General features: G+C 50.3%; 10 protein-coding genes across 10 annotated transcripts; 6 read left to right on the top strand and 4 right to left on the bottom strand.

Moving 5' to 3' along the window:
• Nucleotides 1-729: 729 nt before the first annotated feature.
• On the top strand, nt 730-2,135 carry BC939DRAFT_465599 (uncharacterized protein). Its single transcript, XM_051557528.1, has 3 exons — nt 730-957; nt 1,230-1,460; nt 1,791-2,135. Exons 1-3 carry the CDS (start codon nt 856-858, stop codon nt 1,911-1,913), a joined length of 456 nt encoding a protein of 151 aa, XP_051407585.1. The 5' UTR covers nt 730-855; the 3' UTR covers nt 1,914-2,135.
• Nucleotides 2,136-2,335: 200 nt separating this feature from the next.
• BC939DRAFT_532689 (cytoskeleton assembly control protein) lies at nt 2,336-6,790 on the bottom strand (the record flags this gene model as incomplete). The annotated part of the gene is made up of 9 exons (XM_051561667.1): nt 6,361-6,790; nt 5,997-6,139; nt 5,821-5,899; nt 5,549-5,687; nt 5,268-5,452; nt 4,537-5,181; nt 4,028-4,419; nt 3,686-3,920; nt 2,336-3,564 (listed from the first exon to the last, which is right to left on the bottom strand). Exons 1-9 carry the CDS (start codon nt 6,464-6,466, stop codon nt 2,336-2,338), a joined length of 3,153 nt encoding a protein of 1,050 aa, XP_051407584.1. The 5' UTR covers nt 6,467-6,790.
• A 928-nt stretch (nt 6,791-7,718) lies between these two features.
• Nucleotides 7,719-9,662, top strand: BC939DRAFT_465594 (uncharacterized protein; the record flags this gene model as incomplete). Its single annotated transcript, XM_051557527.1, has 1 exon — nt 7,719-9,662. A coding segment is annotated over exon 1 (1,825 nt), but the record flags the coding sequence as incomplete, so codon positions are not given.
• A 287-nt stretch (nt 9,663-9,949) lies between these two features.
• Nucleotides 9,950-10,264, bottom strand: BC939DRAFT_390016 (peptide chain release factor class I/class II; the record flags this gene model as incomplete). The annotated part of the gene is made up of 1 exon (XM_051551897.1): nt 9,950-10,264. A coding segment is annotated over one exon (315 nt), but the record flags the coding sequence as incomplete, so codon positions are not given.
• A 791-nt stretch (nt 10,265-11,055) lies between these two features.
• BC939DRAFT_327245 (tyrosyl-DNA phosphodiesterase-domain-containing protein) lies at nt 11,056-14,433 on the top strand. Its single transcript, XM_051551558.1, has 7 exons — nt 11,056-12,502; nt 12,596-12,727; nt 12,826-13,014; nt 13,139-13,267; nt 13,363-13,650; nt 13,758-13,876; nt 13,968-14,433. Exons 1-7 carry the CDS (start codon nt 11,447-11,449, stop codon nt 14,251-14,253), a joined length of 2,199 nt encoding a protein of 732 aa, XP_051407581.1. The 5' UTR covers nt 11,056-11,446; the 3' UTR covers nt 14,254-14,433.
• A 173-nt stretch (nt 14,434-14,606) lies between these two features.
• Nucleotides 14,607-16,331, bottom strand: BC939DRAFT_465591 (uncharacterized protein). The gene has a single exon (XM_051557526.1). It carries the CDS (start codon nt 16,129-16,131, stop codon nt 14,662-14,664), a length of 1,470 nt encoding a protein of 489 aa, XP_051407580.1. The 5' UTR covers nt 16,132-16,331; the 3' UTR covers nt 14,607-14,661.
• Nucleotides 16,332-16,708: 377 nt separating this feature from the next.
• On the bottom strand, nt 16,709-17,391 carry BC939DRAFT_465590 (uncharacterized protein). The gene has a single exon (XM_051557525.1). It carries the CDS (start codon nt 17,011-17,013, stop codon nt 16,729-16,731), a length of 285 nt encoding a protein of 94 aa, XP_051407579.1. The 5' UTR covers nt 17,014-17,391; the 3' UTR covers nt 16,709-16,728.
• A 541-nt stretch (nt 17,392-17,932) lies between these two features.
• On the top strand, nt 17,933-19,235 carry BC939DRAFT_327203 (uncharacterized protein). The gene has a single exon (XM_051551556.1). It carries the CDS (start codon nt 18,116-18,118, stop codon nt 19,052-19,054), a length of 939 nt encoding a protein of 312 aa, XP_051407578.1. The 5' UTR covers nt 17,933-18,115; the 3' UTR covers nt 19,055-19,235.
• Nucleotides 18,744-20,349, top strand: BC939DRAFT_327216 (uncharacterized protein). Its single transcript, XM_051551557.1, has 2 exons — nt 18,744-19,398; nt 19,505-20,349. The coding sequence occupies exons 1-2, from the start codon at nt 19,062-19,064 to the stop codon at nt 20,284-20,286; spliced, it is 1,119 nt and encodes a 372-aa protein (XP_051407577.1). The 5' UTR covers nt 18,744-19,061; the 3' UTR covers nt 20,287-20,349.
• A 181-nt stretch (nt 20,350-20,530) lies between these two features.
• BC939DRAFT_507308 (armadillo-type protein) lies at nt 20,531-22,375 on the top strand (the record flags this gene model as incomplete). Its single annotated transcript, XM_051560873.1, has 6 exons — nt 20,531-20,633; nt 20,795-20,943; nt 21,093-21,164; nt 21,248-21,377; nt 21,476-21,789; nt 21,890-22,375. Coding segments are annotated over 6 exons (1,254 nt in total), but the record flags the coding sequence as incomplete, so codon positions are not given.
• Nucleotides 22,376-22,402: the final 27 nt, after the last annotated feature.

The raw sequence follows: 22,402 nt of genomic DNA, 5'->3' as shown, positions 1-22,402 counted from the left end.
TCTCACTCTTTTCCTCTCTCTTGCAAGGCGCAGGCAGCCGAGCACGCACTCCGCTTGGCCGACAAGAAAAACGCGTCGAAAGCGGCTATCCTCAATCTTCTATGAAGCAATAGAGTCAAATAATAATTACCCGCTTATTCGCTTATTAAATGCACCCGTCATTCATGTGGCACTTGGTCAGGGGCAATCTATCTGCATCTTATCATTTTAAAATTGCGGCCAGACGGACGCTGAAACAGGGGCTCTCCAGGAACCGCCAGAACTCTCAAGGGTCCCCCGACTGAACGCGTCGTCGTGCTCTTACTACGTCTACGCGAGAGAGCACCCAAATGTGCAGGCTGTGCAGGCAGCTATCTCTCCAAGGGCCAAGGCATCTTTCTTGACTGGGGACGACCTGGAGTTCATGAAGACAAGCATCTGTGCTGAAGAAAGCGTATTGACCGTCATCGACGGGAGTAGAAAACGTGAATCGACCTAATATCTGATGCTCTGACAGCTCTCCCTTTTTTTTTTTTACCTCTCTCACAGCATCAACAATGGCTAAGCATTGCCGTTACGCGCGTGGACGATTGCAGTTCTACAAGGCTGCGCTATACGATGTGACTGGTGAGGCACAAGGTAGCAACTGTCTATGGGGGCAAATGCAGCCTATTTCTTTTTTCTTTTTCCTTTCCTCTCGCCTTTTGTCTTTTTGCCTCTCACCCTTTGCCTCTCACCCTTTATCATCACCATCATCATCATCATCATCATCATCATCATCAAGGAACTACCTATCCCAACAAGCAACTACGCAACCCTCTCTTTTTCAAGCTCTTCCCCCTAGTTAAAAAAAAAAAAACCAAGCGACTAGACACCATGTCCGACCTCCGCGCAGATGAAATCAAGCACGCATTCGCCCTCTTCGACCCTCAGAACACCGGCAGGATCGAACCCAGCGTCTTCCAGGACTTTGTCAACGCAAGTGCACACCCCCCCCCACGCTCACGCTCACACACACACCATCCCCAATAACGCACCAAGCCAAACCACCTCCAGACTCGTTTTGATGCTCTCTCTCTCTCTCTCTTGCTCCAACAACAGCTTTGTTGCCATACCTCGAGAGAGAAAAAAACCCCCCCGCGAGGTTCTATGTAATAACCCTCTCTGTCTCTCTTTCTCTTTCTCTCTTTCATTCTCTCTCTCTCTCTCTCTCTTTCTCCCTCTCTTGTTTCTTATTGTCGAATAAATAGACTCTCGGCGACGAACAGCTCAAGGCAACGATCCGCATCCCGAGCCATGCCCTCGACCTCCAACAGTTCACGGACCTCATGAACCGCTACAACGAGGACGAGAAGAAGGATCCCGAGGAACCCTACAAACGCGCGTTCGACTCGATCAACAAGGACGGCTCCGGACATGTCTCGACCCAGGAACTCAAGGCTGCCCTGGATTCCTTCCTGGGACCTAATACTCTCTCTGAGGTAACAAAGAAAAAAGAAAAAAGAAAAAAGAAAAAAAAGGGAAATTGGCACAAGCAACTCGTACGAAAACGCATACATATCCATCCAGCCCCTGGAAGGGATGTGGGGGGATGAGTGAGGCAGACAAAACGAAAGTGGAGGGACTTTCACTGCTCCCAAAAAAAAAAGAAAAAAAAGAAAAAAAAGAAAAAGAAAGCAGTTGGACAATGATGACCGAATATATCAAAGAATCATTCGGGACAAACAAAGCCAAAAAAAACCTAAAAGCACAAAAGCACTAACTTAACCCCTTCCATTCCATTCTTATATTCTTATTAATATTTTCTTTAGGCGGATGTGGATGAGATCATCACCGAGGGAGATGTCTCGGGCGATGGTCGGATCACCGTCGAGGAGTTCCTGAAGATTATGCAGAAGAGCGAGAGCAGACATCGTGGCGAGCTCGTCCTGTAAACTTTATTCCCCCTCTCCCCCTGCACCCTGCACTCCTTCAAAAAAAAAAAAAAATTCGTGGTCAAGCTAACGGCCTCATACTCTTCCTCCGATGAAGCCCCTATCCTGTTCTGGAAGTGGAACCCAGAAGCATCCGACCATTGAACCCGACTTTTTCTCTCTCCCTTTTTGTACAAAGAAGAGAAGATAAAATAAAATAAAGATAATAAACTTGTTACCCCCAGCTGCAGTGCCTTGACGCGGATGACGATGGGCCCGTATCATGGTCAAGAGTGATACATTTAGACTCTTTTGCCGCATTTCATTTCTCGCGCACGCACATAAGGAAGAGGATGGGATGGATATCTTTATTCAAAAATCGGCTGCGTAAAGAAAATAAGGATCCAGAAGGGTAACCCCTCCCCCCCCCCCCCCCTTCCTTTTTAGTCGTCGCCTTGATGGTACGAGACTTTGCGCATCTCTCCGAGGACGCGTCTTGCGAGCGTCAACTCCTTCTCCAGCTTCAAGATCTCGACCTGCTGTGTCATCTCCTTGATCTTGAACTCGTGCGCGTTCATGTTCTGGTAATCCACCTCCCTTTCCCGGTCCTTCATCTCCCGGTCCATAATCGTCTTCACAGCCCTCACCAGCGCCCGCGACGCCTCCGTCACCGCCTTGGACGCCCGCTCCAGATTATCCTGGGCCTTCGACATAAAGTTGGCCTTCACCCGCGATGCCGCCACAAGCTGTGCGGTCGCCGCCGCAACTTCGTTCGACGCCACCAGCAACTGCTCCATCGAATGCGTCTTCGAAATCACCCCGTCCGCAGTCTCGACCAACATGGTCGTCGCCATCGCAACAGCCTTCGCCGCCGAAATCAGGCCCTCGGTCCACCGGTTATTCCTCTTGTAGAACGCCGCATTCGTAGACGTGCCTCGGCCCTGGGCCACGATTTCCTGCTGCGAGATCGTCGCGCACTTGATCAGATACCCAATCGCCTGCATCATCGCCATCGCGCTCTCGAGGATCGAAGCGTTCACCTGCACTTCGATAGCGGACAGCTGATCATTCTTGGGCTTCGATATCAATGCCTGCAACCGCGTCGTCGCCTCTTCGATCGTCCGTGCGGCATTACCCATCTCCATCTCGACCACATCGCCCAGGTCCATCTTCGAGGGATCCAGCTGATTGTTCTTCGGGATCAAGGACTCGGCCCCCTTGGCCAATCGCTCCATAGCCGCCTGTACCGCCTCGTTCGACCGCTCAATGGTCTTGATACTGCCCTCGGGAGAGAGACCGCCCAGGCGCGCAGACCCGACGTTCGTGAAGAACTCGGTCGTGGCCCCTGCAGATGCCTTGGCATGTCGGATGATCTCCTCCGCATCCTCGTCCCTCTTGGCCAGCCGCGTGATTCCCTTGGCGTTCTCGAGCACATCTGCGATGGTTTGTGAGAAGAACAAGGCGGCCTGGATTGCATGGACCTGGTTGACGTCCTGGGATGGTCGGAGGTACTGTAATAGGGCTAATTCAAACTCGGTCGACGCAGTGTGTGCCTTCTCGATCATCGAGAGCGTGAACTCGGGCGTGGCCGTCTGGTTACCGAGCTGCGTCGGCGATTCGAGGTCAAAGACGCTCTCGTCCACCTTCTTGATACATGTATCTAAGATCGCATCTACAGTACCATCCATAGGAAAACAAGTCAAGCTCAGTTAATCTCCCTCCCTCTCTTCATATCAGAAAAACGCAAAAGAAAGAGCGTCTCTGCAATGGATTAATGCTTCACGTCTAAGTACCGAAAACCTCTTGCATCTTGCGCCTGTGAGAACTCGTCAGGCTGTTGATGCGCTCTTGTAGTGCCGACGACATTTCTGTCTGACTGCCTTTCAAGGTCGCAAGTTCCAGCAGTGTTTCGTCCAATCCTTTCTCCAGCACGGCCTTTTCTTCTTCGTTATCAATCTGCATCCGCTCAATCTCGGCCTTCTGGTCCTCAATCTGTCGCACCATCGATTCGATCTCACGTTGGCGGCGCTAATCAGCATAAAATAATAATAATAACAATAATAAAAAGTTGTTAATGCTGGTAACTGGCTTGGAAACCTCTACGGTAATAGGCAGACTGAAGGAGCTGAGCTTACGTTGGCGAGATCCTCCAGGTCCTGCTTCTCCCTGTTGAACTTTGCGACCATGGCCCCAACCTCTGAACTCTTTGACCGCCCCAAATCCTCCACACGCCCATTCGCCATCTCCAGGTCCTTCTTCAGCCGCGCAATCTCATCGTTCTGTGTGTTCTGCCACCGGAGCAATTCGTTCTTGGCACGATCGCGCTCCCGGACCATATCCGCCATCTGCAGTGCCTTGTCCTTAATCTCCTTTTGCATCCTTTCCATCATGTCGACGGCTTCCTGTGCAGAATTGGCCTTGAGCTGCACAGCCTTGAACTTGCTGAGCAAGGCCATGTGTTCTTGACGCAGTTGCGAGTACAATTTGGCAAGGCTTTCGTACTTTGTCTTCCATATATTGATTTGATCTAACCGAAAAAACCAAAAGCCCTGGGTTAGTGGAAGGATACAGAGCAAGAAAAAGACTTGCCTGAGTAGCCAGAAAGAGAGACGAATAAAAAAAAAAGAAGAAAGAAAGAAAGTACCATGGATACTACGGATCATCTCATCCTTGGACATCAGCTGTTGCTGTGCATTCATATTGATCAGCTGCATCTCCTGCTCCAGTCCCTTGACCCTCCTGTCATACTGATCGATCAGCATCTGGTCGCGCTCATACTGCCCCCGTAGCGCCAACACGTTCTGCTCCAGTTCCGCCAACCGACCCTCGGCCTGTCTCTGTATCTGCTCCCTCGCCAACTGCTCTCTTTCCAACCGCTCCCGTTCAATCTGCAGCCTCTTCTGTTCATCGTACTCCTGTTGTAGTCGCAATGCCTCCATATGTTGTTGTTGCTGTTCCAGTTCCCGCTGTTGCTGCAGCCGCTGCTGTTCTAGTTCGTATTCGCGCTGTTTCCGGGCAATCTCTCGTTGCTGCTCTGCCCAATCTACGCCAGAAGATTGAGGTGGGCTGTCCGGTCTTGCCGGGGTGGGTGGTGCAGCCTGACGGGCTGGTAATAACGGGGGTGAGTCGCCCCCGATCAGGTCGGGAGGGTCCTGGGGCAGTTTGGGGACACTGATGAGTCGGGTCAAGTACTGAAGGTTGGAGCATTCGTAGTAGAACTTTAAAAGCGCGTAGTGCTGAGAATTGTAGCGCTGTCGTAAAAGGACCAAACCTTCGGGATCACTCGTGCCTAATTTTTGAAGGAAAATTATGTTTGTTGAGTGAAAGAAGCGCATATTCAGAGGGACTATCCGGGTCTAGGTGTTGGAGACTTACGTCTGTGCATGGCGCGTAGCATGCTGGTAGCGAATTGGTAAATGGCATAGGATTCCTGCACGAGCGGTACGAGCGCGGCGATCCGACACTCATTGTTGGAGGACGGGCGAAAGTTTGTAAAGATGAGTTTTTGGAACTGGTCAATCTGGTCCTGGAGGTTCATCAAGTCGCTGATTGTCTCGTACCTACGCGGAAATGAAAAAAAAAAAAAGACGGTCGGTGTTATTTTTTTCTCACTTCTCCGATTGTAGGTCGAGTATCCGCAAAGTATCGGTCCTTACCCTTCATTGGGATCGTCGATTCCTTTCAGTGATACGTATTCGTTGTAGTCGAACTGTCCGTTAAATTCGGGATGGCTGCTATGGTATCGGAGCTTCGAGTGCAAGAAATCGACATACGAACGGATCAACGCAATATATCCTGTTTCCATAAAGCGCGTCAAGTTCATGTTCCGTTAGCTATCGACCGAAAAAAACAACAACAACCGGCTCCTTCGCCACCATTGTTGGCACGAACAAAAAAAAAAAAAAAAAAGACGAGGGAGATAGCTTGCCTCGACTGTCATAGAGTTGTGCCGTCGAACGAGCGCATTGGTCAAGCCAGTCTGTCTCCCTTTGTCCATCCTTCAATGCCTAATCCATTGAGACACCACCGAACAGAAGACAGAAGGTCAATAGAAAGTATCAACTATGAATCCACCGTGTTCTCCTGAGAAACATGAAAGTATACCGTTGGATGGCCTTCACGGATAATCTGGTGGATAGCGATAAGCGCCTTGAAGGTCTGAACCTCATCGCCCAGCAGAGGCTGTGTCCGGAATCCTTGCCAGACCGAAGTTGATGAGCGATAATCCCATGTGTAGAGGATGCAAGCTATTGCCATTCGAACCAAATCTACGTCAGCTTTGCCCAGCTTGCTTACAGAAAATATATAAAAAATAAAAAAAACATCCAGGATGCCTAAGCAAAAAACGAACAGAGGATGCCTACAGCCTACGACTCTGTTACGTGGACTGAACAAGAGTCGATCTGCGCCCTCATTGTCCACAGCCCTTCTCTTTTCGTATCTGCTGCACGATTCTGCTTTGTCATACCTCTGACATGCTTTCGCTTGGGTGCGGTCTCTTCAGGGCTGGTCGCCTTTTTAATATGCACCTGAAGTTCGGCCTCTGCTTTCTCTCGATTAAGTGGACGGGCCATTCTGCTGGTTGAAATGTGCCCTCTCGTTTTTTTGTTAGTGGACCGTGCGTCTGTCTCTGCGCTGAAGTTAACTGTGGACTAGGCAGGACTTGAGGAATGGCAAAAAAACAAAGAAAAAAAAAGAGGGAATCAGCTACATGAATCGCTGAAGAGGAATGGCAACGTTCAGTGGCGGACCAGGTTCTTCTGGGAAACTAACAGCGATATGTGCTATGTGGATGAAGGAAGTATATGAAGAAGGAGTGTGGAAATAGAAGAACCGACCGACGCAGGAACCGACTCAAACCAAAAGGCGCACGCCCGTTCGACTTTCCAATCGGCTTTTCTGATCAACAGCCCTGTGGTGGAACAGCGTCCTCTATTTATGACGTTTTGTCGCGGTCATGTCCGTCTACCGTTCTACGGAGCAATAGGGGGCTTCTCCAGAGGGCCAACTAGACTACCACTGGAGGGAAAATCTGCTGAGCCTGCGGCCTGGCTATGGTCGACTGCTTTTCTGTATCCGCTTCCGCTCTCAATTCCCCTCCAACCACAGATGCTGCGGAGCTTAATCATCCCGTGAAGCTTATAGACTTCACTTAGCAGTCTTCTAGAGTATAAAAGGACGTCGCCCTTGGGAAGAATTTGTTCCCTACCCGCTCTAGCTTTTTGGCTAAGATCAAGTGTAGTATCTGTTCTTATTATTCTAATCGAATAATATGGTGGCTACGGCCACCAATCGATTAATTTCATTTTTGAGCTACGCTTGCCCGGCTCTGGCTTGCTACCTGGGCGAGCACTGGTGTCCTCGGTATTGCACTACCTCCGAGTCGTACGCCGAACCTCTCTTCTTATCCAAAAAAAAAAAAATGGAAAAAAAAAAATATAAAAAAGGGTCAAGACACAGGGCTGTGGCATGTAAGACAGTGCAGATTTTGAGGGCGCCAACGCGCCCGATTTTTTTTTTTTATTGATGCAACATGCAGATGTACGAAAGATTACATTGTCAAAGCCGTGGCTGCATCATCTAAGCCGTGGCTACTGCCGGCCGGGAACTATCTAAAGATAGCTAAATGTTCTTAGAAGTCGAGGATCGACTTTGGTAATATTCAGGCTACACAAGCAGAAATGTCGACTTCAGGTTTCTAAGGACTGAGAAAGCATGGCACGAAAGTCTGCAGCAGACATTGGAATTTAAACGTGGTACAGGGGCTGTAGACATTCTTTTGCCAAAGAAGACATAAAAGAACGGTTGTGCAGCCCGCATCTTCATTAACTAAACTCCAAAACTCCTTTTTTTTTTCTTTTTTCTTCATGGTATCTATTTCGATTCGACTGAAGGACCCATACCTGGTCCTTCCAATTGACGGTAGCCAGCCAATGCCCTATCCGCTATCAAATGTGTCCAACACGACCGGTTCTCCGTCCTTATCACCTTCCTATTTAACGCCACCACCCTCTGCTACGCCGTCTCAATCATCCTCCGCGACTGAATCCCTATACCCCTCAGCAGATTCGCCAAACCACTGTGCTGGAGCCACGCTCCTCAAAGGAACATTGATCCTCACCCTCTCGAGGCCGATCCGAGTCGCGTCCTTGGTCCTAACGCTCAGTGGGTCGTCTCATCTCGCTCTTTCTACTGTACCAGGATCCGATCGGTCAATACATTACTCGCAACAGCACTTTCGCGCTAAGCAGTTCTTGATCAAACCGTCGCCTCAGCCTGAGCACTTTACTACCATTGTTGCTCCCTCCGTATCCAGTGTACCTATTCTTGTGAACTCGGCCTCTCTCAACGCCAATCAAATCGAGTATCCCTTCGCTATCCCTGTTCCCAACACCGTCCCCGTCTCTGTGGTCACACCTCAAGGCGGGACAACCTATCAACTGAGCGCAGAATTGACCACAGCGAAATCCAAGGGCACTTCCTCAGGCATCAAGGCGCTCCTAACTGCTGCTACCGGAGTAGGGTCCTCATCGGTCCTCACTGCTACAACAGCAGTGCAGATATATAGGGCAGGTCGCCTGCCTGACCCTCCTTCGACAACTTTAATATCCGAGCAAGAAGGCAACGACAGCACCGATCAAGACGAGGATGCGATAATCCCTGACTCGATCTCCCATACTTGGCCAGGGCATTTGGAAGCGACTGTCTCGGTTCCGTACGTACACCTGCCTCCAAAATCCATGCCCGATTTGAAAGTCGCGATCAAGTTGCTGAGAACCGAGGACATTGCCATTAAAATCTTCCAGGTGGAACTGTACGAACGCGCTATTTTCCGACTGACCAAGAGTACCGGCGCGACTACAAGCAACCAGGGGACTCAATCACGAGCGGCGGTTGTTGGCATCCGCGATCGAGTTGTGAGCACCCAACGCATGGATAAGGGCTGGCCGACAGCTTCTTCACGCAACCCCGGCTTGATCGAACAGTCCTTCCAGTTCAAGACACCCAGCGCGGTCCGTGGTCCCAACGAGCTTTATTCCTCGCGCAATTGCAATGCCTCGACCTATTACGGGATCTCGAAGCAGGAGCGACAGAGACTGAAGGAAGACGGCGACAAGTCCAAGGTCCGCGCCGGAACGATCGATATTGAAATCCAGCACTTTTTGAGGTTCAGTGTTTTCCTCACAGGACTGACGCCCGGGCCCGGGGCGACTGGCGGGGCCGTTGAGCGACAGCTCGGTGACATACCAGTCGTGGTTGGTGGTGTACCAAGGGCGGCGCAATGCGACGACACAGATCTTCCATCATACATGGAATCCTTCTCGACTTCTCTGGTCTCGCTCGAACAAGCACAGACGTACGAAGTGGAAACAGGGGTATGTTTCACGATTGACAGTGAGGGCGATGGCGATCCCGCGACAGGGTACGGGGTGCGGCTAGAAGGGGATTCCTGGCGAAACTCGAGGCTGTCTTCACTATCGAGTGCAGGATCGGCGTCTTTACATGGCGACTTTGAGAACGACGATGCATTCATGCCGAGCATAGGCCTCCGAAGATCAAGGACACCACCACGATATGAAGATAGCACCGACCAGTCATCTTTGGATGAGTCTATTAATGACCTGGAGTCCAATTCATCGATAATGCGGGGACACGGTCAAAGCACAGATACTCATTATAGTAGTCCTATAGTTTAATTTTCGCCCTTGAGTTGATGATGCGATGAGTTGCCACGGACGCATACTACTAATACCCATTAAAGAAGAGATTTTAATGAGAACCGCTATCGTAGAACAATCCTATTCTTTGCGCGCTGATTTCCTTCGTGAAGGTTTCTTGTTCTCACTCGCCAAAATCTCCTCCAATGTTGTCAACCGAATCGTGCTCTCCGGTACCGGTACTGTTTCTACTTTTGCTCTCGATCTGCTGCCACCCTCCTTTTCTGGTTCATCCTTATCTCGCTCGTCATCTTCATCGCCACCGTCGTCGTTAACATCATTGTCATCGTCATCGTCGAGATCGAGTTCCTCGCTTCCAGTTCCAGCTTCAGTGCTGTGGTACTTTTTCGCAGACTTCCTTGCCATCCTCATCTTTCGCTGCCGAATCTTCTCTGCCTTTTGCCCGCGTTTCGACATGTCGCCATTGTAGTACTCGTCCAACCGACCGATCAGGATCTTCCGTGCCAGTTTCCGATTCTGAGGCAACGATCTTGTCGCCTGACATTGGACTACGATCCCGGTTTCGTAGTGCTTTAGTTCCACGTTCGAATTGGTCTTGTTGATCTTTTGGCCGCCGTTTCCACCGCCTTTGATGAATCGTTCCCGAAAGTCCGTGTCGAGAAGGACGATCTCTCTGTATGGCGTGGATGAGGAAGACTTCTTTTTAGTGAGCGAGTCCGACTGTAATACTGGCGGTGGAGTTTGCAAGCCCAACGCGTCATTATCATCAGACGACGGTGATAACGGTTCCAGACCTTCCGACTCGGGATGTCGCGCGTCCTGAGAGACTGCCACTGCAGAAGAAGAGGTTATAGAGGCATTGGCTGGTGGATCCTGACGCTGACCTTTCCGAAGGCCGTTTCCGAGTTCTCGGCCAGGACCTGCACGTAAAAACGCCTCGCGGATCTGTTGTTGGTGTGCGCTTGAAAATGTGGCGGTGGCGGCAGTTTGAGGTCGATAGTCCAAGAGACGTTGGTGTGAGGGTCGCGACAGCGCCGTCCTGCGGACAAGTGCAAGACACCGGAAGCAATGGCGGGCGAGCGTACTTTGCATGGTGGATGGATCTGGGAGAGCGATCGCTGTTGCTTGTTGGCGCTTGTCGTTTATTCTCTTGGACTCCTGCTATCCTGCTCTTGCTGGCTCTGTGCGTATGTTCCTTTGAAAGGCTCGGTTGGGGGTTGTGATCGTTCCTGGACCCTAAAGTTATGAACGCAAGGTCGCCTGTGACTGCGGGGGTGGAGTTCTTCAACACGATCGATCAGGCGGTGCACCGCTCAAAGAATCCCTTCTTATTATTTCCCTACTCATTTCAGCATCCTTGGCAACTTCCAGTATTTTCATTCAGCACCGTATTCACTGTCCATCCATCCTCTACTTCACTGTCCATCCATCCTCTACTTCACTGTCCGTATCCTCATATCGTAATCCACGACCATACATTGTCTGAAAAGGCTCCAAACGGAAAACTAAGCACGCAGCAGGAGCTACTCCTTCTTGATAGCCTCCCCCCCCTCCTGTACCTCCTTTGTCGATCCCGTATCCAACATCGAATGCTTGATGAAGTACACAGGAGTGAACGATCGGACTCTCAGCACTTTAGAAGGAGAAGAGTCCAAGCGCGAATTCGTTAGGGGTCATGCCAATTGGGATTCGTGTGTCTGTGTGAATACATCAAGGAGGTCAAGTCACAAGACTGTCAACTTTATAGAAGAAATAAACCTTGGCAGCAAAAAACAATGCATCGCTCAAAGAACCTTCGCCTTTCGAACCAAGGAGCAACGGCGCTTAGGAGTATAAGGAGAGCAACTGATTGTAATACAATCAAAGGGTAACACCATGGACTTTGACGACGAGGAAGCTGCCATCGCAGAGGCGATTCGCCTGTCCCTCGAAGAATCAGAGGCGAGATCTCGTTTGGCCGCAGAACCAGCAGTGCACCCACAACAACAAGTGATAGACCTCACTGACGACCTTGAGCCAGTCAAGGTGGAGCGATCCTCGCCGGCACCCATGCTGGCGCCCATGTCAGCACCCATGTCACCACTTATACCAGTACCCATGCCAGCATCTCTCGCCAACGCACACAGTAGCAACAGCCATGATACCGTCGAGAACCAGGAGGAGGGAGACGAAGATTTGGAGAGGGCACTGGCGCTTTCTTTGGCTGAGGTCAAGTCAGCGGGCAGAGTAGAATTAAACAGAGAAAAGTACGCTATGAATGCAGATCCCGTCGCAGAAGCGTCGTCAGTATCCAGCGCCTTTGGAGGGCTCAGTCGAGCAGACATGGAAAGAGAGCGTCAAGAACGCATTAAAAGAAAAACCATGTCTAGAGGAACAACATTGGAAGCAGGAGATAGCGTGGGTAGTACCAAGAGAAAGCGCGTTCAGGATGCACCATCGGTTTCGACGATAGTACCACCATTGGATTCTCAGGCATTTTTATTGGAAGCGTCATCACCCTCAGTATCATCTTTGCCATCATTATCTTCATCATCCTCAGCATCATCTTCTGCATCAGCACCGGCATCTACAACCAAAATACCCAGAACATCCAGCAAGCCAGTACCATCCACGAAAGAGAGAGTGGTATCCACATCACCTCCTGCGGCGCATGAGCAAGCAGCTACTATGGCGTCGTCATCAGGAACACCATCTCATTCAGTACCCGCTTATAAACCTGAATTCCTTGCCGCTACATTCCGTAACACGGGTATCCAAGGAACAAAACTCGGCAAATGGGAGATCAGATTTCAGGACCTTGTCAAAAAGAAATACCTCATCAAGGCAGTCTTGACTTCATTCCAGTTGGACGAGGAGTGGCTCGAAGAGCACATTCCTCCGAATATCGCCCAATGTATCATTACGCACTGGACCAGAGAGCTAGGAGAGCAGGTAAGACGCGTTTTTTTTTTTTGTAGCTTATTTTTTTTTTTTTCGTCTAAGAGGAGAGTCGCTCATCACCCTGCAATAACATGTCGCTGTTAGCCGGGTTTCTTTAATGAGGGCAAAAAAACGTACCTGCACCCTCCTCTCAATGGATTCGGGAGCTTCCATTCCAAGCTGATGCTCCTGTTCTATCCTATGTTCTGCCGCGTTGTGATTACGTCCGCGAACCTGGTAAGTTGTTGCTCGACTCGGCTTCTTCTGCTGTCTTGCGCCCGATAATCCACCGTGCTTAATGTCCCTACAATCTTTCTCCTATATATTCCATCAAGGTACCGCACGATTGGCTGCAACTTGTGAATATAGTGTATGTTCAGGATTTCCCCTTGCTTCCCGCACCACTCGATACGCCGGAGGAGCTTGGTCAATTCGGAAATACTTTGCACAACTTTCTCAAGATGATGACAGTGCCGAACAAGGTCCTTACCGTGCTGAGGTGCGTGGATTTCACCGCGGCCAAAGTGAGTTCTCCTCTTTAGTCTTATAACTTTCACCTCCCAAGTATGTGTTTATCCACAACTTAGGCAGAGCCCGGACTTAATATCAATTCGAAATCGTCTCAAATTTGTGGTCGTATGACTGTAGATCCTTTTAGTGCCTTCCGTTCAAGGGTCTTTTCTTGTTTCTGATGAACACACCTACGGGATCGCACAACTTTCCAAGGTGCTGCAGCCAAGAATATCTCCGTTCCAGGAATTGGACATTGAGTACCAGGTACGCAGCATTACCGCCTATTAGCTTTCAAATGTCAGGCTTTCTTCTGTTATATGCGACATTTCCTTGACCTGCTTTATGTTTTGTATTCATAGACAAGCTCCCTCGGTAAAATGACGGCCAAGTTCCTACTCGAGTTCTACAAGGCAGCGAGAGGCCAACCGGTGAGGGCGCGTTCTAAAATTAACACGGAGGAGCCACTACCGCCCATCAAGGTCGTGTTCCCAACTGAGAACCATGTCAGGAATAGCCGATTGGGCGAGTTGGGAGCGGGAACGGTCTGCTTTCAAAGCCAGTACTGGGACGATCTCACCTATCCCAAGCGAGTCATGCACGATTTCGAATGCGTTGGAGCTCTTCGTGGATCACTGATGCACACCAAGGTGCGGATACATGTGCCCTTGTCTTTCGCGACTTTGATTTTATAAAATTGTTTGATGTTGACCGTTATCGGACACCTTTTCAAACGAATGGTGCGTACAATGTATAGCTGGTTCTTGCCAAGGCAGTTGAGGCACCCAATACGACCGGCCAGTCTACCTCCGCGTCGACTTCAACAACGACTGGTCAAAAGCAGGGCCCCAAGTGCGCAGGATGGCTATATGTCGGGTACGTCGCATGGCTATCCTTGTACACTGTTAACTCACCTTATTATTTGCTTTCTATCGTTACTGACATTTAACGACATGCGACTAATTAGAAGCGCCAATTTCACCGAGTCTGCCTGGGGGTCCGTCACACTAAGAAGATCTGGCCCAATCGCTGGTCAAGGCTTGCGCGTGAATATACGAAACTGGGAACTGGGAGTCGTATATGTGATCGAGACCGAGGAGGAGATGGAGTCCCTGGAGGCACTCACTCGAGCCCAGGGGGGTGAAAGTCACACGGACGATGACGATATGCAATCGTTCTTTGGGCCATTGCCGGTTCCGTACAGACGACCCTTGACTCCATATACTTCTAATGATCGTCCATGGATCCGCTGAGGAGATATTGATGGCTACGAGAAATAAAACGCGCTTTTACTGTGCAGCCTTTTGCTGAGGCGGATATATCGGTATGATGAAAGACCACTCTGGCGCTACAGCACCCAGAGGATACAAACGTGCGCATCAAGGAACAATACTTAAAACTGCGACGCGGTCATTCGCGTTTCTAAGCCTTGTCCAGCCTTTTAATGCAATCAGTTTGATCCGCCATCTCGCTGTTCTCTCAGGCCTTGCCTTTGATAAGAAGTTGCTTGTAGACCTTTGAGCCCAGCGAATGGAGCCATTGACATGTATCCAAATGTTTTAGCTCTTCGCAGTTTTTCAAACGACCTCCACTCTGTGTGTGGCTCCATTCATTACGACAGCAAGTCTCTTTACATAGTCGACGATTTTATTGTCAAGGGTTCAGATGGACCAGTCGTAGAACACATTGTGGTATAGAAGGAGGCCCTCGAGTTTGTCATTGTAATCATCAATCTCGTTCAACCTCCCATGAATCACTTCGAGGTCCCTCCAGTTGGACACCATCCATGCGGCCTCTTTTATGTCCGCAGACTGTCTCGTACCGGACACCGTAAGAACACGAAGCCTTTTTAAGCCCGACAGGGCCCCCAGCCCACTCTGCAGTCGGAAATCCAACGGATCCAGATCTGGCATGGGATCCAGACCAGGCATCGGATCATCCTCCTGAAAGACACTCATATCGAATTGCTCCAACAGCACCAGCTCCGAAAGCCGCTGGAAGATTTTTGGCTGGAGACTCTCTTCGCCTGCACCGAACCAAATGGGGAGGCCTAAATCTCTCATTGAACGACATACCCACGGTCCACCCTCGACAATATCCTTGGCCAAAACGCCTTGGCCCACAAGGAATTCCATCCGCGGACATGAACATAGGATGTCCCGAAACATGACGCTCGTAACATTGACACAATCCGCTAAACCCAGCTCTGAAATCACGCCAAAGTGACGCCGCAATGCCTGGAACGCAAGCGGTCCAAACCCAGATCCAGATAACCAGAGAAATGTCATTTGCTGCTGTGCATCGAGAATTGTTGCCAGATCGCTGTCCCCGAGGATGTTCATCATATGTAATCGCTCGAGATACGGCCATAGTCCTGCGGCGACATGGAGGACAAACATGTTCTTGCTGACAGCGGTCATTGTTTTCGAATACCACTGCAGATCCTTTAAAAGCGGGCAGTCCTTTATGACCTCGAGCTGATCGGGCGTACTGAGGCCCCCCACGCTGGACAGCATGAGCTTACGCATCCGCGGAAAGTTGCCGGCGCTCAGTGGACGCCTGCTCTCCACCGTCGTGTCATGCAATTCGAGGCATTCGAGCTGCATGCAGACGCTCCAGAAATCATCCGAGTCCTCACGTTTGATGAACGATTCATGAAGGATCAGCTCCCGTAGGCCAGCGAGGTGTGAGATCGTTCCCCAGATGGTCCTTGGAGAGGATTTGCACCTGAGCGTCAGCTTGGTGACCGAGGGGTTCCGGGAGAGGAAGGCTTCAACGAGCTTGTCGGTCTGACGATACACTTGGGAGCCACTTTCGGCATCCAGCTCAAATGGTCGGGTGAGCTGTAAGGTGCGGAGGTTGGGGTAATGTATGGCATACAGCGCTAATTGCAAGTCGTCCGTCTGAAGTTCCTGTACCAATCCGCGGTGCTGCTTCATGGCCTCGGGCGAGGGACTGAACCCTTCTACGAAGCGGCTTGTTCCGATGATGATTCGCTTCCAGACAAAGGGCAGGAATGTTTGATGCCAGGTTTTGCAAACGGAAAGGCAAGCGACCAAGTGCGGCCTCTCTAGATATCTGGCAATGAGCAGGTTTATCTCGGGGATCTTGAGCGCATCGACAGTCGCCATTTTGGTGCAGGAGCGAGAAGGCGAGGGTGACCGTGGGAGCAAAGTGCAGTTGATGAATGAAGGCCGGCTGATCGAGATGAGGACAAAGAGGGTGCGAGCGATGGGAGTGATGAGGGAGTCCAGTTAGCGGGAGTCTGTTCGTATCACACGCACGTTGAATTCATTTTCGACACGCCGCGAAAACTTTAATGAAATACGTCAAATAGCCGTTAAAATGCCATATCCGGATAAGTCCTGAGGTTCACCCCCCCCCCCAAGATATCATCCATGGACATGAACAAAGGATCTCCTGGACCCATGCTACTCGTTACGGTAGCGCACCCCTGGGTAGACCTAGGGTTCGTTTGCATCTAAATGGCTTCATAAGGCCTGGGATCGCAGGGTTGGTCAATCCTTGACCCACGACGCCTAAAGACTTGTCATTTGGTCCTGAGCATTGAAGGTCCTTGTCAGGTCTTCGTCTCTCAAAAAATACCCATTGTGTAAAAACCGTATGAGTCCTCAACATGATCCCACGAGAGCGAGGTCAATAAAAACGTCCTTGGCAGAGGATACCCTTGGAATTGAAGAAATCACTCCGAGTTCTCCAGCCTAGGGCTATCCATGACGCCCTTGACTTTCTGCAAGCGAAGTCTGCGTATCCAAGTGGGACCAAAAAGTGCCAGTGATTGATCTCTGTTTTTGTCGGGCCTGAGAATTCTCTTCCGTCAGCCAACACACCCCTGAAAGCCGGTCGCGAAATAATTTTGAGAGGGCCTGGCGAGTTCTACCTGTACCAATCAACGATGACAATCCATGGCTTCTGGAGAAGGGATCGACTCGCTCGTCAGCAGTGCTGTATCCAATTAACATTGGCTTCCAGACAAGAAAAAACAGAGACATTTAATGCCATGGCTTGCAAATGGCGAGGCAGGTGTTCTGGTTTAAGGTACCTATCAATGGGCAGCTGTGTCTCTGGTGTATGAGGGAGTCGTTACACTCCATGGATGTGTTGTGGAGAAGGTGTGAGGCCTTGGCGTCGAGTGTTCTTGAGCAAGCTTGAGAGGGGGAGGGGGACGAGGGAGAGAGAAGGTGACGATGGTTCAAGGGGATCAAAGAGCGTCGTTGTTGTTTGCTCAAGGGCTACAATTCTTGGGCCACCGCCTGTTAATTAAGCTTATTTGGTGAGATCTGTGCTACTCCATTTCTCAGATGCGATCTCAGATATGAGCATAATTGATAAACGAGAGAGAGGGGCAACGACTGAATGGCATCGTGAGGAAGCGAGAAGAAAGAGAAACAGCACCTAGGACCATGACACGCAGGCAAAGTGTGGCGCCAACATTTGCAAGCGTCTGCGAGCTTCAAACAGTGTTCCTCCATAGGCATTGGGCGTCATTGTAAATTGTAGATCCCTGATCGCGGCCCGTGTTTCTCCGCCAGCTGAGGATTCAGCTCACTTCCCTTCTGGAGCCCTCTCCTCCGCGGAAAAATGGGTTTGTGTTGTGAGCCGAGGACGCCGCTGTGTTTACGAATCTATGCGCGTCTCGTCCGTCGATTTGCAAAACTAAACCTGCGCCCTGTGGTGGGGTATATATACCTAAAAAAAAAAAAAGAAAAAAAAAAAAAGAGTTCGGAGCGTTGTTCTTAATTGTCGCTGTGCTGTCAATATACACTTGATGTCCATGTAGGCAAGCACATCCATGGTGCCGTATTCACCCCGCCATAATGATTAGCAACCCCTTATTATCTGCAGTCAACAACAGCACATTTGTTTGTAAACAGCTTCTCATTTCCAAAGAGAGTGTGAGCCCTTTTTTCTCCCTTCTCTGCCGATGCATAAGCAAGGAAAACAATCGGCACTGCTAGTCTAGCACAGCACCCTCCTTTGTTCTCTCGTCTGTACTCAATCCAAGCCGTTCCTTTCCTTCTTTCTCTCTGTCCTGCTCCTCCCCCTACCCTTACTTTACTATACCCTTGCCCAACGTGCCCCTACCCCATTCTAATGCCACCATCCCAGACAGCGGCGCAGAGTGTGCCCTCCACTCCTCCGCTGCAGCTATCACCATCTTTACTCGAATGGAGCTCCTCTGTACTATCGGCACCGAGACCTATGCCTGTCTGGACTCTTTTCATACCTATGGTTTCGGTCCTCTGCATCGACTTTCTCCTCCAAATCGCAGCAACAACACTGAGCTCTTCAGATGACCTTCAGGACGGCACTCCACCGGACAGGACAGTCCACAACACCGAACAGTTTCTCCCAATAGCACAGATTGCTGTCGACATTCTGACAGGAGGACTCTACTGTACATTCATCTATCCCAATACACTTACCCACATCTACTCCACTATGACCCACCACAGGCGACCAAGCACTACCAAGACAAGGAGATCAACAGTAGATAACGCACGGATGGGGGTCGTTGCCATACTGGCTACAGCATACGTTTACTTTGCCGCCCAGGGCATTTACAATAATGTACACCACAGCCAGCGCGGTTTCATGGGATGGGTGATTGTTGTGCTGAATATATCCATGGTCCTGCTACTTGCGATTGACTGCCGGATTCAATGGCGGAATAGAGTGGATCGCAAGCAGGCTCCATTGCAGATGGATCCAATTCAAGACTATCAGCAGCAGCGCGCTCTCGCAGAGATGCGGATGACTGGCAGTACAACGTGGACAGAGATAGGGCAGGATACCTTGCCGAGATATGAGACGAGTTATGTCCACGAGGGTCGATCAATTGGAGCAGATGCACCAGTGTACGCACCGCAGGCTGCAGTCTCGATGTCAATACCGGCAGAGACACCAGAGTCAGATGAACAAGGCAGGAGAGCAGAATCGATAGTGCAGCCTGGCGGAGAGCATGGTTCTGAACAGGGTCCCTACCCTTCTCTGAGCACCCCACTTTCTGAATCACCACTTTGTTCGTCATAAAGGAACGATGGTGCAAAAAGCATTGGATGTATACGATAGTTGTGTGTGTTCTTCGGGCAAAAGTTTTCTCTTTCAGGCGCTGCCTTGCCATTTTCCTCCCATTGTAATGGCGAAGCGTTGGCGTCAGTGCGATTCATTTGTTTGGGGTGTATTTCCCGAAACGGTACAACGCTCTGTGCTCCCGTGGCGATTATCTATAACAGCCTCACCCCTGTATGTATTTTTTCGCTTCACTTCTTTCGCCTCTCCCTCGCTCGCATTCACCCTCTTATCCCCGCCTTCGTTTTTCTTCTTCCCACGACAGAACGTTCTGAACAACCGTTTACTCTATCGTCTCCCCCTTCGTTCGTGCTCACTCCGCAATGGCTTTCTGGGCTAGGCTATATGGCCTGCTTCGTCCGCTACGGATCCTAATAAGCCTGCTAGCGTTCGCCAACTTCATGATCATAGCCGGGGCCATGCGCTTCGATACGACCTCCGATGAAAGCTCTAAATCTCTCATGGACTCCCAGCAGATTATCATTAACGGTTGCCTCTTCATGGCCTGTCTCTATGCATCCTTTGGACGATCGTCTTGGACGTCATCCTACAGGGCCGTCTTGGTCGGTATCCTCTGCGTCTTGGCCATCATCTACGGCGTAACTCTGCTTATCAAGATCCGGACCCATGGAGGATGTTCATCAGGATATTTCATGGAGGTGTCAACTCGCTGCATCATGCAATACGCCATCTCGGGAATTGAGTTGTCTTGGACCCTATTTTTGTTCATAGACGGCTTCGTCTCATACCACCAGTACAGGGACCTCGACTGGCAGAACAGAATGAGGGCTCAGGAAGAGGAACGAGCCCAAGCAGCCGCAATTCGCTATCAACCAGATTTGTCGTTATACGGAAGTAATAGCGGCAGTGGGAATGACAACGTCAACGACAGCATTGCTCATGTTGGACCCAGCGCAGTGGAGATGGAGCCATTGCCGGCGTATATGCCCAGACCTGACAAGGACCAGCTCCGAATTGTTGATTTGACCAATTTGTCTGAGGGACAGCAGGTACCAGCGTATTATCAGTCACCAGCAAGCGAACCTCCCGCGGACCATACCCGTGATTCAGGATCAGGATCGGGATCGTCACCACCTTCTCCTGCAGGGCCCTCGACGGCCGCAGCGGCACCGGAGACTACGGCACCAACAGTTCCTGCATTGGTGGCCAGGCTTCCGTCCTATGCACCTTGATTTAAACTTGGATAAGTGTATTATATTTATTAAAAAAAATAAAAACATGACTTTTTGAATGCGGTCACCTGGAACGGCATAGTGCGGCCCTGCAAAGAAACGCGCGCCTTTTTGTTTTGAGGCTCTGTTCGTTCGTTTGCCGCCCAGTTGTTGATTGTCCGTGTCAATAAATCGCCACTCTCCATCCTTCTTTTCTCCACTCTTCCACGCTTTACTCTCTTTTCGACCACGAGCTACGTTAAAGATGGACCAGGCAGTCTTCCAGACACTGACAGACACCTTGTCTGCAGACTCCAACACCCGCACGGCCGCCGAACAGCGACTCCAGGAACTGCAGGTCAATCCAGGTACGCCATCACACCCTGGCTCAACATCCCACACAGTCCCCGCCTCGGCCGAACGCTCGACAACTGGAGTATTCAGTGTCGACTCGACACAGGCAAATTGGACGGAATCCAATAACTGCATTGCTTTTACCTGACCGATCTCGCCATCCTCTGCGAAATAGAGTTCCCCATCAGTCTTGTCCGCCTCGCCCTGGCTAGGGATTGCAACGTTTCGCAGCGTCACTCGGCCGCAGTTCATCTCAAGAGCTATGTCGACACGCAATGGTCCGAGAAGAGTGCCAAGTTCCATGGACCTGAGCCTCCAGCAGAGGTATCTGTCCGCATTTTTATTTTTCTCTTCAACATGTTCTGGACCTTGATTTTTGGTGGCAAATAGGGGAGCCTTGGATTTGAATTAGTACTCACCTGCATTTTTTTTTTTTTTTTTTTTTTTTTCGGGGTGGTTGCAAATGACATTAGACAAAGGCTGCTGTTCGTGAGATGGTTCTCGCAGGTCTTTCGGATCCTACTAACCGTATCCGCGCTGCGTGTGTAAGTGTCGAATTGTCGAGCGATGACTGCAATTATCATAGTGCTCTGCCGCATGGTGCTTACTGTCACTTTTACTTTTATAGGCCTATGTCATCTCGAAGATTGCACATCACGACTGGCCAGAGCAGTGGACCAACCTTCTGGATGTTCTCGTGCACCATCTCAAGAATGGATCAGCAGACGAAGTTCATGGATCGATGAGAGTCTTGGCTGGTAGGCAATTATCGCAGGACAGGATACGGATTATTTTATTCACAAGGTGAATGTCACCAGTATCTGACCAATGCCTATGCCTCTGTTGTAATTAACAGAGTTTGTAAACAAGGATATTACCCACGTCCAGCTACCGCTGGTCGCGCCAGTGCTTTTCCCTGAACTCTTGCGTATCTTAGTGTCGGAACAGCTCTACTCCCACGCAACGAGATCGCGCTGTGCTTCGATTTTCCGCAACGCGGTCGAAATGCTGTATACCATCAAGGAGGAGCACCCCGAAGCAGTCAAGACCTATCTTACGCCCATTATCGGACAGTGGAATGAGGCGTTCATCCCCATCCTTAACAAGCGAACCGCTGATAACCCAGAGGTCGAGGTGGGCGAGTGGGGACTAAAGACTGAGATCCTGAAGGTAGGGTCATCGTGTCTGTATTTTTTTTTGCTCATCTGTATGGAGCACGGTATTTTCGAAAAGCAAGCAACTCATACCATTTCCTCTTACTGCAATGTAGTGCATCAACCTCTCAATTCAGGGCTTCCCCAAACTGATGGCACCATATCTCCTCCAGATCCTGTCGGCTGTCTGGCAGGACATCCAACTCTTGAGACCAAGGTATCTCTCCGAGCACGTCAACACAAGCGACAGTGTTGGAGAGTCGTTCCAGGATTCGGATGGCGAGATTATCGGATTCGAGTCTCTTTTATTTGTTCAGTTCGACTTTATCCAGATGGCTGCTAGACGTCGCAAGTTGACGCAGAGTGCATTTATTGGCGAGGATGGCAAGTCCGGTATCCTGCCTGAGTTGGTCTGGAACACGCTGAGCTACATGCAGATGACGGATGAGCAGGCGGAGACCTGGGTCTCTGATCCCAACCAGTTTATCGCGGACGAGGAGGACGACAGCTATTCGTTCAACGTCCGTATCGCAGCCGAAGATCTGCTTGCGGCTCTTGTCGAGAACTTTGAGGGCGAAACCCTGAACGCCCTGAACCTCAGCGTCAAACAGGAAGCCTCGAACTCGCTC

Source organism: Gamsiella multidivaricata, assembly GCF_025024155.1.
Source record: "Gamsiella multidivaricata strain RSA 2152 chromosome Unknown BC939scaffold_91, whole genome shotgun sequence".
NCBI lineage: Eukaryota > Fungi > Mortierellomycota > Mortierellomycetes > Mortierellales > Mortierellaceae > Gamsiella > Gamsiella multidivaricata.
The sequence above is the reverse complement of the archived record's forward strand: the minus strand, read 5'-3'. Positions and strand labels throughout refer to the sequence as shown.

What these genes read in the sequence shown, in the direction of transcription:
- BC939DRAFT_465599 (XM_051557528.1), top strand. Translation starts at nt 856, where the DNA reads ATGTCCGACCTCCGCGCAGATGAAATCAAGCACGCATTCGCCCTCTTC. An exon ending in TCTTCCAGGACTTTGTCAAC is followed by an intron (nt 958 to 1,229) that starts GCAAGTGCACAC and finishes TCGAATAAATAG; the next exon opens with ACTCTCGGCGACGAACAGCT. An exon ending in GACCTAATACTCTCTCTGAG is followed by an intron (nt 1,461 to 1,790) that starts GTAACAAAGAAA and finishes TATTTTCTTTAG; the next exon opens with GCGGATGTGGATGAGATCAT.
- BC939DRAFT_327245 (XM_051551558.1), top strand. Translation starts at nt 11,447, where the DNA reads ATGGACTTTGACGACGAGGAAGCTGCCATCGCAGAGGCGATTCGCCTG. An exon ending in GATCACTGATGCACACCAAG is followed by an intron (nt 13,651 to 13,757) that starts GTGCGGATACAT and finishes TACAATGTATAG; the next exon opens with CTGGTTCTTGCCAAGGCAGT. An exon ending in GCAGGATGGCTATATGTCGG is followed by an intron (nt 13,877 to 13,967) that starts GTACGTCGCATG and finishes GCGACTAATTAG; the next exon opens with AAGCGCCAATTTCACCGAGT.
- BC939DRAFT_465591 (XM_051557526.1), bottom strand. Translation starts at nt 16,131, where the DNA reads ATGGCGACTGTCGATGCGCTCAAGATCCCCGAGATAAACCTGCTCATT.
- BC939DRAFT_465590 (XM_051557525.1), bottom strand. Translation starts at nt 17,013, where the DNA reads ATGTCTCTGTTTTTTCTTGTCTGGAAGCCAATGTTAATTGGATACAGC.
- BC939DRAFT_327203 (XM_051551556.1), top strand. Translation starts at nt 18,116, where the DNA reads ATGCCACCATCCCAGACAGCGGCGCAGAGTGTGCCCTCCACTCCTCCG.
- BC939DRAFT_327216 (XM_051551557.1), top strand. Translation starts at nt 19,062, where the DNA reads ATGGTGCAAAAAGCATTGGATGTATACGATAGTTGTGTGTGTTCTTCG. An exon ending in ACTCTATCGTCTCCCCCTTC is followed by an intron (nt 19,399 to 19,504) that starts GTTCGTGCTCAC and finishes TCATGATCATAG; the next exon opens with CCGGGGCCATGCGCTTCGAT.